This window comes from Meriones unguiculatus, chromosome 12 (genome assembly GCF_030254825.1).
Source record: "Meriones unguiculatus strain TT.TT164.6M chromosome 12, Bangor_MerUng_6.1, whole genome shotgun sequence".
Classification (NCBI taxonomy): Eukaryota; Metazoa; Chordata; class Mammalia; order Rodentia; family Muridae; genus Meriones; species Meriones unguiculatus.
In genome coordinates, this window is record NC_083360.1 from 21,502,686 (window position 1) to 21,517,063 (window position 14,378).

The following is a 14,378-nucleotide window of genomic DNA, read 5'->3' on the forward strand; positions in this document are numbered from 1 at the left end:
AACCTATGATTATGCGATATAAAGAAAAGCAGGAACATGGCATACTGTGGAAAACTGGTTGGCGAAAAAGAGGCGAACTATATACCTGTGACAAGGAGCAAGCCAGTGTAAAATGGAGTCCCCTGCCAAAAAAAACTACACCATGTTAAAGAGTCTACAAAGCTAACTGAATGAATATGGAGAGTTAGTTGGAATAGCTTCCATGAATCCCTAAGCCAACACTATCCATCAGACGGCATCTGAGACATGTAGCAGACATCTCTCACTTTGTTGTAACATGCCTACTGACACAGCAATAGTACTAGTCCATTAAGAAAAACTAGTTTCTTCTGGTTAAGAAGATGGAATCTGTAGCCTGGGTGGAGACCTAACTCTCCAACCTACCCAAAACATAAATGAGTTAATCTAGTTGTGCCAGCCTATCACCTGGCCAAAGTTCACTCCTCAGCAGGTGGGTTTATTTTAACCGTGCTAAAGAGATTGGTGGAATAACCACCCCTTTAATGAAATAATATCCTTTTGTTTCCCAGAACCCCTCCCCTGTAGCACAGTCCTTGTGGGATGTCATCAAGTTTGGCTATGTCTTTGTACCAGACTCAGAAAGGTTTAACTATTTCATTTTCCTTCCTTCGCCAATGCTCTCTGGACCCTATGAATATCTTTTTTGGTACTTTAGGCTTCCTTCCTCTTTCTATAAATCTTCTGCTTCCATTAAGTGATTATCCACTGTGTATCTGACCTTGTGCTTCCTTAACTAAAGGTTCTGGTTATTGTTCTTCTCTCTTCTACTTCTGTTTCTCTGGGCAGCTGCTAAGATTATAGCTTGGCTATCCCGAGGGTTCTCTTTTAAACTAAATGAAATTGTCCTCTTTGAATAAAATGTTTTTTCTTGACTTTCAAATTTTTCTTGCCTTTAAAATCTTTAATCTGCAGAGAAAACTTATTCCTGCATTCCTACAAGGTACCATTGGACTTATTATCACCACAAGTTTACTTGACTTTCTTTAGTTCTATGACTATAAAAGTCATTTAAAGTCTTCCACACTGCAACACATCAGTAGAGGCAATGTGAACGAGGGTTCCTGGGCTGTGGCCATTCATATTTGGTTCCCAAATAAACTGTCATCTTTCTCTTGAGGTGAGAACTGTGTTAGTTGCTGATAGATAATATACATTGGATATAACTGTAAAATTTATAGGCTATAAAAACAGGAAGAAATATCTGAAAAGCAACAGGCAATAATCAATGGACAATTTCAACTGAAATTGAATTTTAATTGTTCTGAAAGAGACTCATGCTAAGTAACTATAAATTTAATTTTCTAAATTTCCCTTGTTGTCAGAAGTAGGGGCCAATGAGAAATGAAGTCTAATTTTGTGATTAATAAAAAAATCTTAAATATAAAGTTATAGGTCAAATATCTTGTGTTTCAGACGAGAAATGGTTCTTGTTTTGCTATTTCTTAGAATCTGGATTTTCAGATTAGGGAGATTAACCTGCTTCATTCCTCCCTCCCTCTCTTCATCTTTTATTCTCTTCCTTCCTTTTATCCCTTGATAAAAGGAACACTATCAATATCCATTAAAATTAATATTAATTGTGAATTAATTTCTCAACATATCTTAATTGAATAATTCTTCATTTAAAAAAAAAGTAAAACGAGTAGGGTAACAACTGCCTAGATTTAGGGAAATTAAAATGACTAATCCAAATGTTGGACTGGATTTAAACATGCTCATATTTTGTGCACAATTTCATTTTGAAGTATTTTTATGCAAACTTTGCGGACCATAAAAACAATAAACAAAAATCTAAAAGACTTTTATCTTGATAAAAAATAAAAACAGATTGCAAATATTTAGAGTCTAAACAGAAATAAGAGGTGAGCCAATATGACTTAAGATTTTTTTATGAACTATAACATGGTATTTATACTTACATGACAAATTCACTGCAAAAATACTAAGTCAATCGGTAACTGAGTACTGTGCTTACTGTAAGCATTCAGAGACCATATGATCCATTAACCAAAGTTCAGCTGAACAAAGGATGCAACACAATGGCTAAAAACATTTCATATACTAGTCACAATCATCTGAATCTTCATCTGTAGAAAACAGTGATTCCTTTCTTTCAAAGTCTTAAAAACAATGAATTTCAATACTCATTTGAAAGGAGTAACAAAACATATAGATCCTTGAATTAAAAAATAACTATATGAAAGGATTCTCCATGTTCATTGTTCTTAGTCATTAGGAAAATCAAGCTAGACATACAATGGTTCCTTCTGGCAATCATGAAGAAAAATAGATAATTCATTGAATCTACCATCAGTAATTTGGATACTTTTAATAAGAAATTCAAGCCTCCTTGCAACAACTATAATTCAGCTTACTCATTTCAAACTGCTTTTAAAAAGGGGATTAGAAATTACATGGGTTTTGTTGTTGTTGTTTTTTGGTTGTCGTTCCTATAACTCTGTACTATACAAAGCAATGATAGCACTGCATTCTGGGCTTGGCTGTCTGGCCGACCCCATCTCATGTACCAGTGTGGACAATGTGTATGCAGCGCAATGAAAGCATGGCAGAGAAGCTGAAGCTGATGCTTTGCTCACATACCCAGACACTGTTGCACTTGATTTCACAGATTCTGAACTTACTCTGGAACTTCAGGACAAACATTTCTCAACATATCAATGAAGGGGTTATGGGAGGGGAAAAAAATCTTGTACAAATCAACCATTTAATTTATAGATTAATCCTAAGCAAGATTCTTTGACTTTTACAGGCTTTTCTATAATTTTATTTATAGAATATTGTTATAAATTTTTTTTAAAATATGAAATCATATGTATCTAAAGTTACTGTGAATCTTAATACTCTTCCTATTTTCTAGGACAGAAGTAGTAAATAGACTCCAGTATAATATAAGGATTTTTTTTTTTTGTAATTTATCAACACAGTAGAGGTAGGTTCAGGATTGACTTCCTTTGAGTTTGAACCAGTTTGAACAAGCAGTCACTTATCTGGTATGTTTCTCTAGAAAGGAAAGAACTACTACTTAATGTACAAAAATTATTTGTAATTATTTGAAAATATTTTGCCCCAATAATAGTTTGCCCCTTTCCTTATAGACGGTAAAGAGCCAAGAAAGTCAATTCTAAACTAGCAGGTTACATCTTTGAAAATTTAATTACAAGGTATATTTGCCTTAAAATTAAGTTTACTGAGATTTTGTTTTCTTTAAAAATTGGTATGGCAGGGTATAGCTTGTAGAGCAGTCTCTTTGGGGCAGTAAATTAAGTTTTACAAGCAGTATATTCTGTAGTAACTACTCACCTCTGTTATCATGTAGCACCAAGGTAACCAAAGTAGGAAACAAACAAACGAAAACAGTAGATAATGCCAGTGCTGCTACCAAGCCTAAGCCCTGCTAAGACACAGGAGGCTGCATCCAGAGGCCCTGGTTGGCTATCCCTATATGCAGGCACTGTAGTGTTCCTTTTTTTTCTTTCTCATGCTTCAGAGATATTTCTCACTTTCTTTGATGGCTTATAATTTTTTATCAGTGACTTGGAAGATAGGGCCTGAACACTTACATTTCAAAAGATTACTGGAGAGAAAATTCTGGAAATAATATATTCTATATTAAACCATTTGTAACTGATTATATATAGTGGCATATAAATCTACATGGCTACACACTGTGAACATACCAAACCTCAGCAACTGAGCTTTCAAAACTGGATCCCTCTAAAATTATTTTTCTTATCTTTTCATCCATATGCAATATACCAACTTTTGGGTTAATTGCTAAAAAATTGTTTTCTTAGTACATAAATTAAAATAATTCCTTTACTTATACTATTCAAATTATCCTATATATATTCTTTGAAAATGACTGCTTATTCCTCTATTCGAAGAATAGATTGTGATTTAGGAATAGAAAATTCTGAGTGACAGAGCTTTAATAGTCCTACACAGTTCTTAGCACAATCTTGACACTATTCTTACCCAGAGAAGTATGTTCACTCTCAGAACAAGATGGAAGAAACACTGAACCAAACAGAAACTACAAAAGAAAGACAGTTTTCCTGATGTTAAGGAGCCTCCGCGTAACCTCCTCTTTCCTAATACTGAAGAAATTCTCATGGCCCCAGGCCCCTGACATTCAGAGAAAGGAATCTTGGTTTTGCACAATTACTTCTGGTATGATTATATTTTGATCATCCCTAGAGTATAGTTCATAAATCAATATGTAGAGCCAGCTTGAGTTAAAGTTCTTATTTATATTATTAAGAAACTGGAAATATGTCAAAGGCATTCTGCTAGTAACTTGATTTAACTAAAGCCAAGTAGGAAGTCTTTAAAACAAAAAGTGCTGCTCTTTGCTGCACTGAAAGGTCAGTTAAAGGTGGGAAGGAAGAAAACAGTTCTTTATAAAACCAGCTAGCCAACGGAAAGTCAGACGGCCTTGTGACATTCGATGCTGTCCCACCCCGAAGGCATTGGTGCCAACTAGGACTTGGTTTTTGGCTACTTGTACTAACTCATTTTGGCACATCCTTAATGAACAGAACTTTATCCTAAGAAAAAGAACCACCAAAATGGACACATACCATTTCACTAGCCTATAAAATCTGCACCACAAGTTCATAATAAAGGATTTCTGGTGGCTAGAGGGTTTGCTAATATAGCAGCATGAGGGGAAAATAAAGGGAAAATAGAAAGACAGCCAGGCTAACACCACTACTCCTTTCTGAACTGCTCTTCTGGCATGCAGGTTTTTATTATAAAATATGTCTACTACTTACTAAGCCAACGTATTTCCAAATTCAAATAAATCTCTCAGCAGCTAGTTTCAATAAGTAAAACTTTCGTCTGACCATCGAAACTGGAAGTGCAGCAGCAGATTTAAGGAAGCTCTAAAGCACTATAGGATAGCTACAGCTCCATTACAGCCGCAGTGTACAACCTGAGAAAAAAGACTGGAGCTTCCTCTTCTACTACACCAGCTGTGTGGAGATTTGGCTGCTTAGGTGGCTCTGAAGCCAAGCTCCTCTCTTTACAGCTCCCAAGAGGAGACGCAGCTAGGAAGGAAACAAGTCCCTATGTGAGCAGTAAGGAATTAAATGTTTTCCTTTTTTTGTATAATTATCTGCAGCTACTGAGCTGAGCTATAATAAGAAAACCACTGATTCTGTTACCTTGCTCTTAAAAATTAAGCACATTTTATTTATATAAGATTATGCCCACTGACTTAACACAAGTTACTAGACAGAAAAGATAAAAAGGTTTGACATGAAAAGAATTCTGAACTATTTAAAAGTACCAAACCAAACCAACCAATCAAACAAACAATCACAGATTGGTAAATAATAATTTTTCAAGAGGATCAAACGTACACACTTCACTGTGAAGTGAACTAGAGCACAGATCTGAAAGTGGGTATGAACATGTAACCTTCCCACTCTCTTCAGAGCTCACCAATAGCAGCCTTTAGAAAGTTACTTGGAGCTGGGTGTGGTGGCACACATCTTCAATTCCAGCATGGAGGGAGGCATACGTAGGAAGATCACTATGTGAGTCTGAGGCCAGCCTGGTCTACAAAGAGAATCCAGGACAGCCAAGGCTACACAGAGAAACCCTGTCTAGAAAAACAGACAGACAGAAGGAAAGAAAGGAAGAAGAGAAAGAAAAGAAACAAAAGAAAGAAGAATGAAAAATGAAAAAAGACAAACAGACAGAAAGAAAGAAATGGAAAGGTACTTGGCCTCACTCCTCTAGTTTTTTAGAAACCTGAAGAACCCAAAGATTCAGTCAAGTATTTAGAGAGTCAAACCTCCAGCATTGAAGTTAAACTGAAATATCCAATTGGAACTACCGCTAAGAACATGAAATACTAGCATTAGTTATCAGTGGCGGTAACTGGTTTTTCTTGTGTTTTTTGGAGAATGCATTCATCAACAGATGAGGACACTATTACATACATGTAAAATATAATCAAGGGCATGGTTATTACTATCTATTTTCCTTGGCTTCAGGGAAAATTCTAGATGTGAGAGCAAACACTTTTTATTCAGTGTACAAAATCTGTATAAATATCAGGTATAGCTCACTGCTCTACTCATGTAATTTTTCTTCTTTTCATGTTGCCTTCTCTTCCTTTCAACTTCTGCACATGAAAAAGGATGAGTTGAGGTTTTGGCCATGGAAGGTGTTTCTGCTTTTCCAGGGAGTTCACTAGTGGCTTCATATCACAAAGCCTTGTCCCTTGGTCCCATTAAGAATGCTCAAGGAAATCCTGTTATCAGGGCGGAGGTGGGAAGGGACTGGAGTATACAGGGCTACAGAAAGGGGCTGACAGGATCTTGGCCTCACAGAGACATTAACTACATGGTTTCTGTCAACAATGACAGTAATCTACTTACACAGGTATCATTCCCAACTGAGCCAAACAAAAACCACAGAGTCACTGATAAGACAATTGGTTATAGAGTAGAAAATCACATCACATGTCACTCTGGTTAATACTAAAAACTTATTTCTTAAGGAGATAATAAAACAGCCTCATTTTAGAAGATACAGGTATAATTTTTAATAAGAGTTAAAATTTTGGACAGTTTAAGGAGGACAGATTTTATTTAATAGACATTAGTATGAAAATACACCTTGTAGGTTAAGAGTTAGAAAGTTGGTAAGTGCTCATATCAATGTGTGATTCTTCTATGAGCTTTCAGACATTGCATAAAAAATTCTGAAATCAGGAATTATAACATTCATCAATACAGCCCAATTAGAAACAGATGAACTACAGCAAACAGAAATGAATTACCTCGTCTTCGCCCATAACTCCTTGCTGCATGTAAACAAAGGACAAATTGTAAAACGTTAGAACTAAAAATGAGCCCACACATACAAATATCCGTGATATGAAAAGCTATGCGGTATTTAGAAACAGTTACTTTAAGACCTATGATAATGTCAGCACTTAAAATTTGCATATTTTACCATTTATAGCACTTATACATACACATATATAGAGATTTACATGTGGAATGTGTCAAGTATATTATTTTATAAGTATTTCATACATATGGCATCTGAGACATCTAAAGCTGTAAAATTAGGAGGAAACACCAATTTATTTTAAAACTCAAGTACTTGTTTCACCTATTATCATGACAGAAATATGTAGCAATTTACAGTTAAGCAGTTCCCCAAATAGTTTTCTCAATGAATGAAACTAACTTGAATTAAATTTCCATTGTTCATCTTTTGATTAAAAAAAGAAAAAAAAAAGTAGTATGGAGAAACACAGACTTCGGGGTGTAGGGACATAGGGGTATGGAGGACAGAGGGTAGGACCAGGAAGAGATGAGGGAGGGGGCTACAACTGGGATAAAAAGTGAATAATTGTAATGAATAATAATAACAATAATAATAAAAATAAAAAAATTTAAAAAGTACTATGGTATATATTATTCACCAGCTATGCAGATCAACCTACATTGTACCAAATCCTGACAAGGTGGTACCGGAAGATGTAGATGGTTACTGAGCTGTGGAACTAAATCCTGTAATCACAGCTGAGTTCAAAGCTGCCTAGGGAAACAGTAAGAGACTACATGCAGCAAAAATGACAGAAATGATGCCTTCTAGTCTTTTGACATATTTTGTAAGAGCTACCGGTTATATGTCTGCCTCTAGGTAAAAGGAACAGTAGTACAAATTAAAATGACTCCCCTCACAGAATGAGAAATGCTGGCAATGTAAAGTAGAAAGGAACTGGTAGCTTACACTATTCCCACGGATAATGTATGAATGTGATTTCTTGACAGAAAGTTACCAGTATTGAGAAAATCTTTCTCCTGAATCAGTGCATACAAGGAGTGCTTTAGTCTGAATATTTATATGAAACACGCAATAAACCAAACAAAATGAATGCTATAAGACTAAGGTCTTAATTCATGTTTACAAATTGAAGAAGCAAGAAAAATCCAATGCTGAATAAAAATCAATTCGAAAATTGTATTAGAAATTGCCAGAAATGTCCCTTTCTAAAGTATAAAACTTAAAAGTCAAAAGATGTATTTCACATGCTAAGTATAGTCTATGTTATGTAAGGTTTAAAAAAATATACCTTAAACTTTATAGTAAGGCTTTGCCATACAGAAATGCTACTGTATGCCAATTTGGCATTGATTCTCCTATAATAACGAGCAGGGAAGGCAAACATGTCAACTCTTAGTCATTTCTACTTCCAAGCAGTAAGTCAGTAAGCATAAGGCTTCTATCCATCTTCTAAGCTGGCTACCAGAGTTAGCTGTCATTACGGTGACAGTCAATCTGTTTTCTGAGCACCAACAGACTCAAAGTCTACAGATTTGCTTTACACCTTACCAGCATACATATGTGTTAGTTTAGGGTGAAGGTAGAAGAAGACAACATTTTTAGAATTTTACTTTTTAATTCTTCTAAGACTTAAAAAGGCTTTTAAAAGCCAGGCATGGTAGCACACACACTTGGGGAGACAGAGGCAGACAGATCTCTGGGAGCTCAAGGCCAGCCTGGTATACAAAGCAAGTCCAGGACAGCAAAGGCTACACAGAGAGACCCTGTCTTGTAAAAGCAAAAAATGAAAACAAAAAGGGGACGGGGGAGCAGGGCTTTTAAAATAGCTGCACCCACTAGGGAAAACTACTTGTAGAAAATCAGATTGATAAAAGTAATTTTAACAAAGCTAGTATATGAAAAAGAATGAAACTCCCTTGAGTCTTAACAGTTATACTAAATCTTCAAGTGGTCAACAGGCCCCAAAACATTGTACAGCAAAGTCACAGGAGTTAGGTCTCTTGCTTTTTCGAGGGGTGACCCAATAATATTAATCAAGTTAAGTTACTTAGGATAACTTCAACCATGGTTAAAAAGATCAAAGATTCATAAACAAATGAAATTATTTTCAACAAATATGAAATCAAACCATAAATTGTAGTGAAGTTAGAAAGTGGCCGATATTTCCTGACCTAGTAAGGCAAGCACCAGTACTGCTGATATTGTTACCTGTTATACTTTTAGTGGGACTAGTCAATACTAAAATAGTGAAAACACATATAAATACTTACAGTATCATAAGTTTCATGTCATTCCTAGGCTTAAATACACTTATTTATAAATTTTTATCTATTATCTCATAGCAGGGGAATTTCAGAAGCCTCTAAAGAGACACACTATTTTTCGGACAACTCTCAGATTTGAAGTCTCTAAGTTACCAAAACCAGACATGTGGCCAGTATGATATTAAGTGGTTAAAATTACTTGCCTTGCAAGCCAGAAGACCTGGCCCAAGCCCAGGATCCCAACCTGGAAGACATTCTCCTAACAGCTGCCCCCTGACTTCTACAGGGGCCACATGGCACACACACAGTCCCAGCCCTGGACACGTGCATACACAGGAAATACAATTGTCTACAAATGAAGCTATCCCATGTAAAACATTTCCTATCATGGAAATCACCATCTTGCTCCCATTGTACTGAAAACGGTGTGTCTAACACGTGTCTACTATGCTACTATGGTTTCTATGTTTCTCTGGAGTTTGTTTCAGTGTAACTCTGCAGCAGAATAGTCAAGAACCTCTACAAAAAAAAAAAAAAAAAAAGCAGTCATTACATGAATATTATGTGCCACAGAGGAAGAAGATACAGGCAGTTCTTGAAGAGACTTAATAGTCTGCGGGCAGTTGGTCTGGGAGGAAGGCTGCCTGGGATGGGAGAAGAGGAAGGGAGGGTGGGGCTAGGAAGAGACGAGGGAGGGTATGATCAGGATGTAAAATTTATAAATTAATCATAATTCAAAACAAGAAACAGCCCGAGGCAGGGTGGAGAGGAGAAAGAAAAATTAATTCTAAGGGTATTCACTAATGTTTGACATTGGCTTAACAAAAATGTCTTCTTTAAACATTCTGAACCTCCAGATAAAAACATGACTTAAAGTGGGAAAAGGTAATGATTTATTTTTAAAAATATGCTTTATGATGCATTTATAAGAAAGTAACTTAGATTAAAAAGTGAAGAACTGCCCATTTTGATATATAGGGGCATTTAATATCCACATATACAACTATACATAGATCGCTGATGCTTTTTGTTTATAAAGGAGGCTCTTGGGGTAGTTTAAAGACTTTCATACAAATGACTACATCTGAGGTAGGTTACCAATGATTTTATTCAGGTTCTGACCACAGTGACAATCAGGAAACACAACAATTCTTATTACTGTTTAGGGACTCTGTGTTCTAAACTACAGGTTTTCAGTTCAGTATAGCCAAATTACTTCAGTTGAAAGATAACATAGGAAGAAAAATACAAATTCATCTAGAAATTGAGGTTAAAATTCTCTTCGTGGGAAGCTAAAACAAATACTTCTCTAGAGTAAACAAGGCAAAACTAAAAAGAAAATTCCCATGTTCCAAATGACAGGCCTTTTCAGATCCCACTTGGTCACGTACTGCATTCACGCTCCGTGATGTGAGCAGCCTCCATGTAAAGGCTACCCAGGTCTTCTAACTTTACAGTCCATGTAGAGCATCTGGCTTTAGAAGGATAGTATGATCACAGTCTTTCTTTCTTGAGATAGGGTCCATCTAGCCCAAGCTGGCCTCAAACTCACTCTGCTGTTGAGGACTATCATATATTCCTGATCTTCCTGCTTCTACCGCCCAAGTGTGGTAGGATGAAAGGAATGCACCACCATGCTAGCCTTGGGTAAACTTCCTTAAAAAAGACACCTAGAACTCACTTCACTTCAAAAATAAAGCATGCTCTTCATCACATAAGTGGCTGCATATATGGATTATAAATGCAAATTTAAACTTCAAACCGGCTTGCTAATACCACTTCCTTCATCTCATTCTTTGCTATGTCTTGTTCCCTTTTGTGTAAAGGTCCTAATAAAAATACATAATTTTTGGGTTTGGGGAAAATTGGGAAAAATGCACTTTAATCCAAGTAGAGACAAATATTAGACATATATAACTTAATATTTTTCCTTACTACTGCAGAAAACATACAGATTTTTAGCACTGGCTCTATTTTTTCCAGATATTGTATTTGCTAGGTTTATACCCTCAAAAATATAAATTCAAACTGTCATTCTAAATATTTAAAACTGGGTTTTTAAACAGTCTGTATATATATGTAATGTGACTTTCTTAAAAAGACAATGAACACTACAGTGACTTACAGTAATAGCAGTCTAGCCATCAAATCAACTTGATTTCAAACTTATCTGAGAAACAGGGTCTATTCAGAAACAGGAGCCTCTCTGTAATTACATTTATATGGATTTTTGCTGTTGTTGTTGTTGTTTTGAGGCAAGGTCTCCCAATGTAGCCCTGGCTAGATTAGATGATAGATGCTATGTAGACCAGGCTAGTCTCCAACTGACAGCTCCACTAGCCTCTGTCTCCTGAGTGCCACAATTAATGGCTCCAGGCTCCACCTTATGTGGCATCTTAGGTCTACAGTTTTAATCCACACAGCAGCGTGAGTTCTGTGGCTGACGCTTCATTGCATGCTGATGAACATCTGAGTTGCTCTCAGTGTGCGTTTGGCAGAGGCTCTTCCTAGTTCTACACCATGCCATCACTGTTATGACTGACTTCTTATTCCCCCAGATTTATCTAAAGGTTTAACTACAACTCACAACTAACTCAAGAGTTATAAGGCCTTTCTAATATTAGTATATCTGATTTGCATTGTATTACTCTTATTTATATTATATTATGTTTAATTACAATCATTCAGGTCTGATACACAGTAATCACTGATTTCTATCAGCTATATGTACACTTTATCAAGAATGCTACTTAATTGCAATAATCATGCATTTGTTTAATAATGTATCACTAAAATTTATTCCATATAAAAAGGCTCCCACACTACAGGAAACTAAAGAAACCTAATCTTTTTCCTTACATACAATTTCTAATGTAGCTTCTTCCTATTGGTTTTCCTGTAATAACAAAAACAAGTTTTCTGCTTATCACACTAAACATCCTTTCAATAGCTGAAAACCAGTTATGTTGTCTCTTCATTATATACCATCTAAAGTAATCTCCTACTTCCTGTCTGTTCACAGGACCTGCCCTATACTTCTGTATGATCTTTTGCACTGATTTCCACCACTAACTCTCCTCAGCTAATACTTATTCATAGGAGCTGTCCTAAATATGTACATGAATTCACTCAGTCCTCCCAGCAGTGCCCTGAGGCAAGCAGTGTGCCCTGGCTTAGATATTAAAAAATGCAGTCAAGGTCAAGTTAGGTATGCTATTTCAGGTTGTACAGAAAGGCAAGCGGGCTTTAGAGTCTGTGATGCCACCCACACATCTCCACAAAACATGGTGATGCCAAATGCATTACTAAACACTTATCTTAAAAGTGAACGGCATTAGCTATGCTTACAATAATAATACGTAATGGTTAAGCAACTTAACCAACTTCTCTACAGTAAATTAAATCTGTGAATAAGACGATACACTTTCTTCATGTCAGAAATTTTTAATAACTATCTAATGTAGGAAAAGCCTTGTACTAACATCACTTAATCCCCTGATTTCCTGGGAACATAACATGCTAAGAATATGGCTAAACTACATTTGTTAAAGAAAAATTTCCCCTTACCTCCGAGTGCTGTTATTTGCCTTTAATCAGTGACCTTCCTGTCTTACTCTTTAAGACTTCCTCACCCCATGGGTGAACCCAGTTAGGTGACTCTTGTTTCACCTCTTAACTGTTCATCTGCAGGGAGCAAACTGTCTCTTTTCCTGACCTGAATACATTTTGATGTCCTTCAGTGAATACCTTCTTTTCCTTCCCTAGTCCCTTGCTAAATAAACTCAAATTTCCAGGCTGTCTTTCTTCACTTAGTAAGCATTATGGCCCCAAATGGCAGACTATTAAGAGTGCTCACATTTAGAAAATAATAAAATAAAACAAGCACATTATCTACTAGATGTAACTTGCCTGAAATAAAACATTCTCATGTCTTCTTTACGAAGAAGCGTAATTCTGATAAAATTTATAGGTCTTTAAGTAATTTACAAAAGCAACTGACTAACAGTTTAGTGTAACAACAACAACAACAAAATGCAAAAACAAAACATCAGCTGAAAAACCACTGGGCCTTTCCAACCTCCTTGCTTACATGACTGGCATTCTGCTGTAACCATCTGGGTCACTATCTAACCAACAACATACGTTCAGCTGTGAATAATGTAACTTTTCAAATATATTCTGACACATGAAAATGGAAAATTTCTGTGACTATTTCAGAAGTTAAAATAAGTGAATAATCTTTATTTTCCACATAGAATATTTAAGGGAAGTGAAATCTATATATAGTTTAATGTTACCAAAGCCTATCATATTTCACAAATCAAATGGACAGAACATTAACAATAAGCTTTTTTGTTATCTTAAATTCAGTTGCAATAGCACCATGTTATTAACTGAGGAAAAAAAAGACTAGATGGATACAGAGGAAAAAGGGCTACAAAGAGGTCCTTGAATAATGATTCCAGTCATCATCTCTCTACTGGAAATCCCAGGGCGTAGACTAGTCTAGGTTAGACTGGGCTGCTACATGTTTGGCAACTGAGTGCATTATAGCCAGACCACGAAGCACCACCCATCATCTCCCCCATCACTGCACACCCCCGGTAGGCCGACAGGTGTTCCTTTCTACCCTTCTGTTGCTATCATCGTCATCATCCACATGGCTTAATTTCACAGTGACCTCACTTTCAGATGGGCTTCCACAACTTCATTACATCTTATTTCAACAAAGCTTTAAATGAAAAAGAGCCAATCCAACATAATAATGTGATTTTAAGTATATATTATTTATATTTCTCCATCTTCTTTCTTTGCCTGCCTCTAATTCAAAATTACTCCTGAAAGGCACTTCCCCCCTCATTCCCAACTCCCATGATTATGTTTATGCTACATCCTGTGACTATAAATATATTAATTTGTCCAATGTAAAGAGAAGAAAACTTTAAGCTAAGATTTTTTTTTTTTCCGACTGGTGAACTTCTAACTTTTTAGTAAGTAAAAAGTCAGTGTGATTAGTACACGTATAAATTCACCAGTATATTACTTAAAACAAACACAAGGGCTTATCAGAATCTATGCACTTTGTGAACATTATCTCTAATTCTTATAAGCTGGGAGACTTCCTCAGTTTACAGACTATGAAATAGGAAACTAAGAAGAAAGCTACTTCTCCTCCGTCAAAGCTTGAAACAGAACCCCAACATTCAAACAAGGCTTGCTCCTGAGGTTGGGATGGCCGAATTATACTGTCACAAA

General features: G+C 36.0%; 1 protein-coding gene across 8 annotated transcripts in view; it reads right to left on the reverse strand.

Annotated features, from left to right (window-relative positions):
* Cpeb2 (cytoplasmic polyadenylation element binding protein 2) overlaps positions 1 to 14,378 on the reverse strand; it is a 60,786-nt gene that overhangs the window by 17,131 nt on the left and 29,277 nt on the right. For 4 of the 8 annotated variants that reach the window (XM_021638717.2, XM_021638721.2, XM_021638718.2 and 1 more), the window contains one exon: positions 6,839 to 6,862. The exons of the other annotated variants lie outside the window; for them this stretch is intronic. In XM_021638717.2, coding sequence (XP_021494392.1) covers positions 6,839 to 6,862 — 24 coding nt within the window. The remainder of the gene's footprint in view (positions 1 to 6,838; positions 6,863 to 14,378) is intronic. 8 annotated transcript variants of the gene reach the window in all.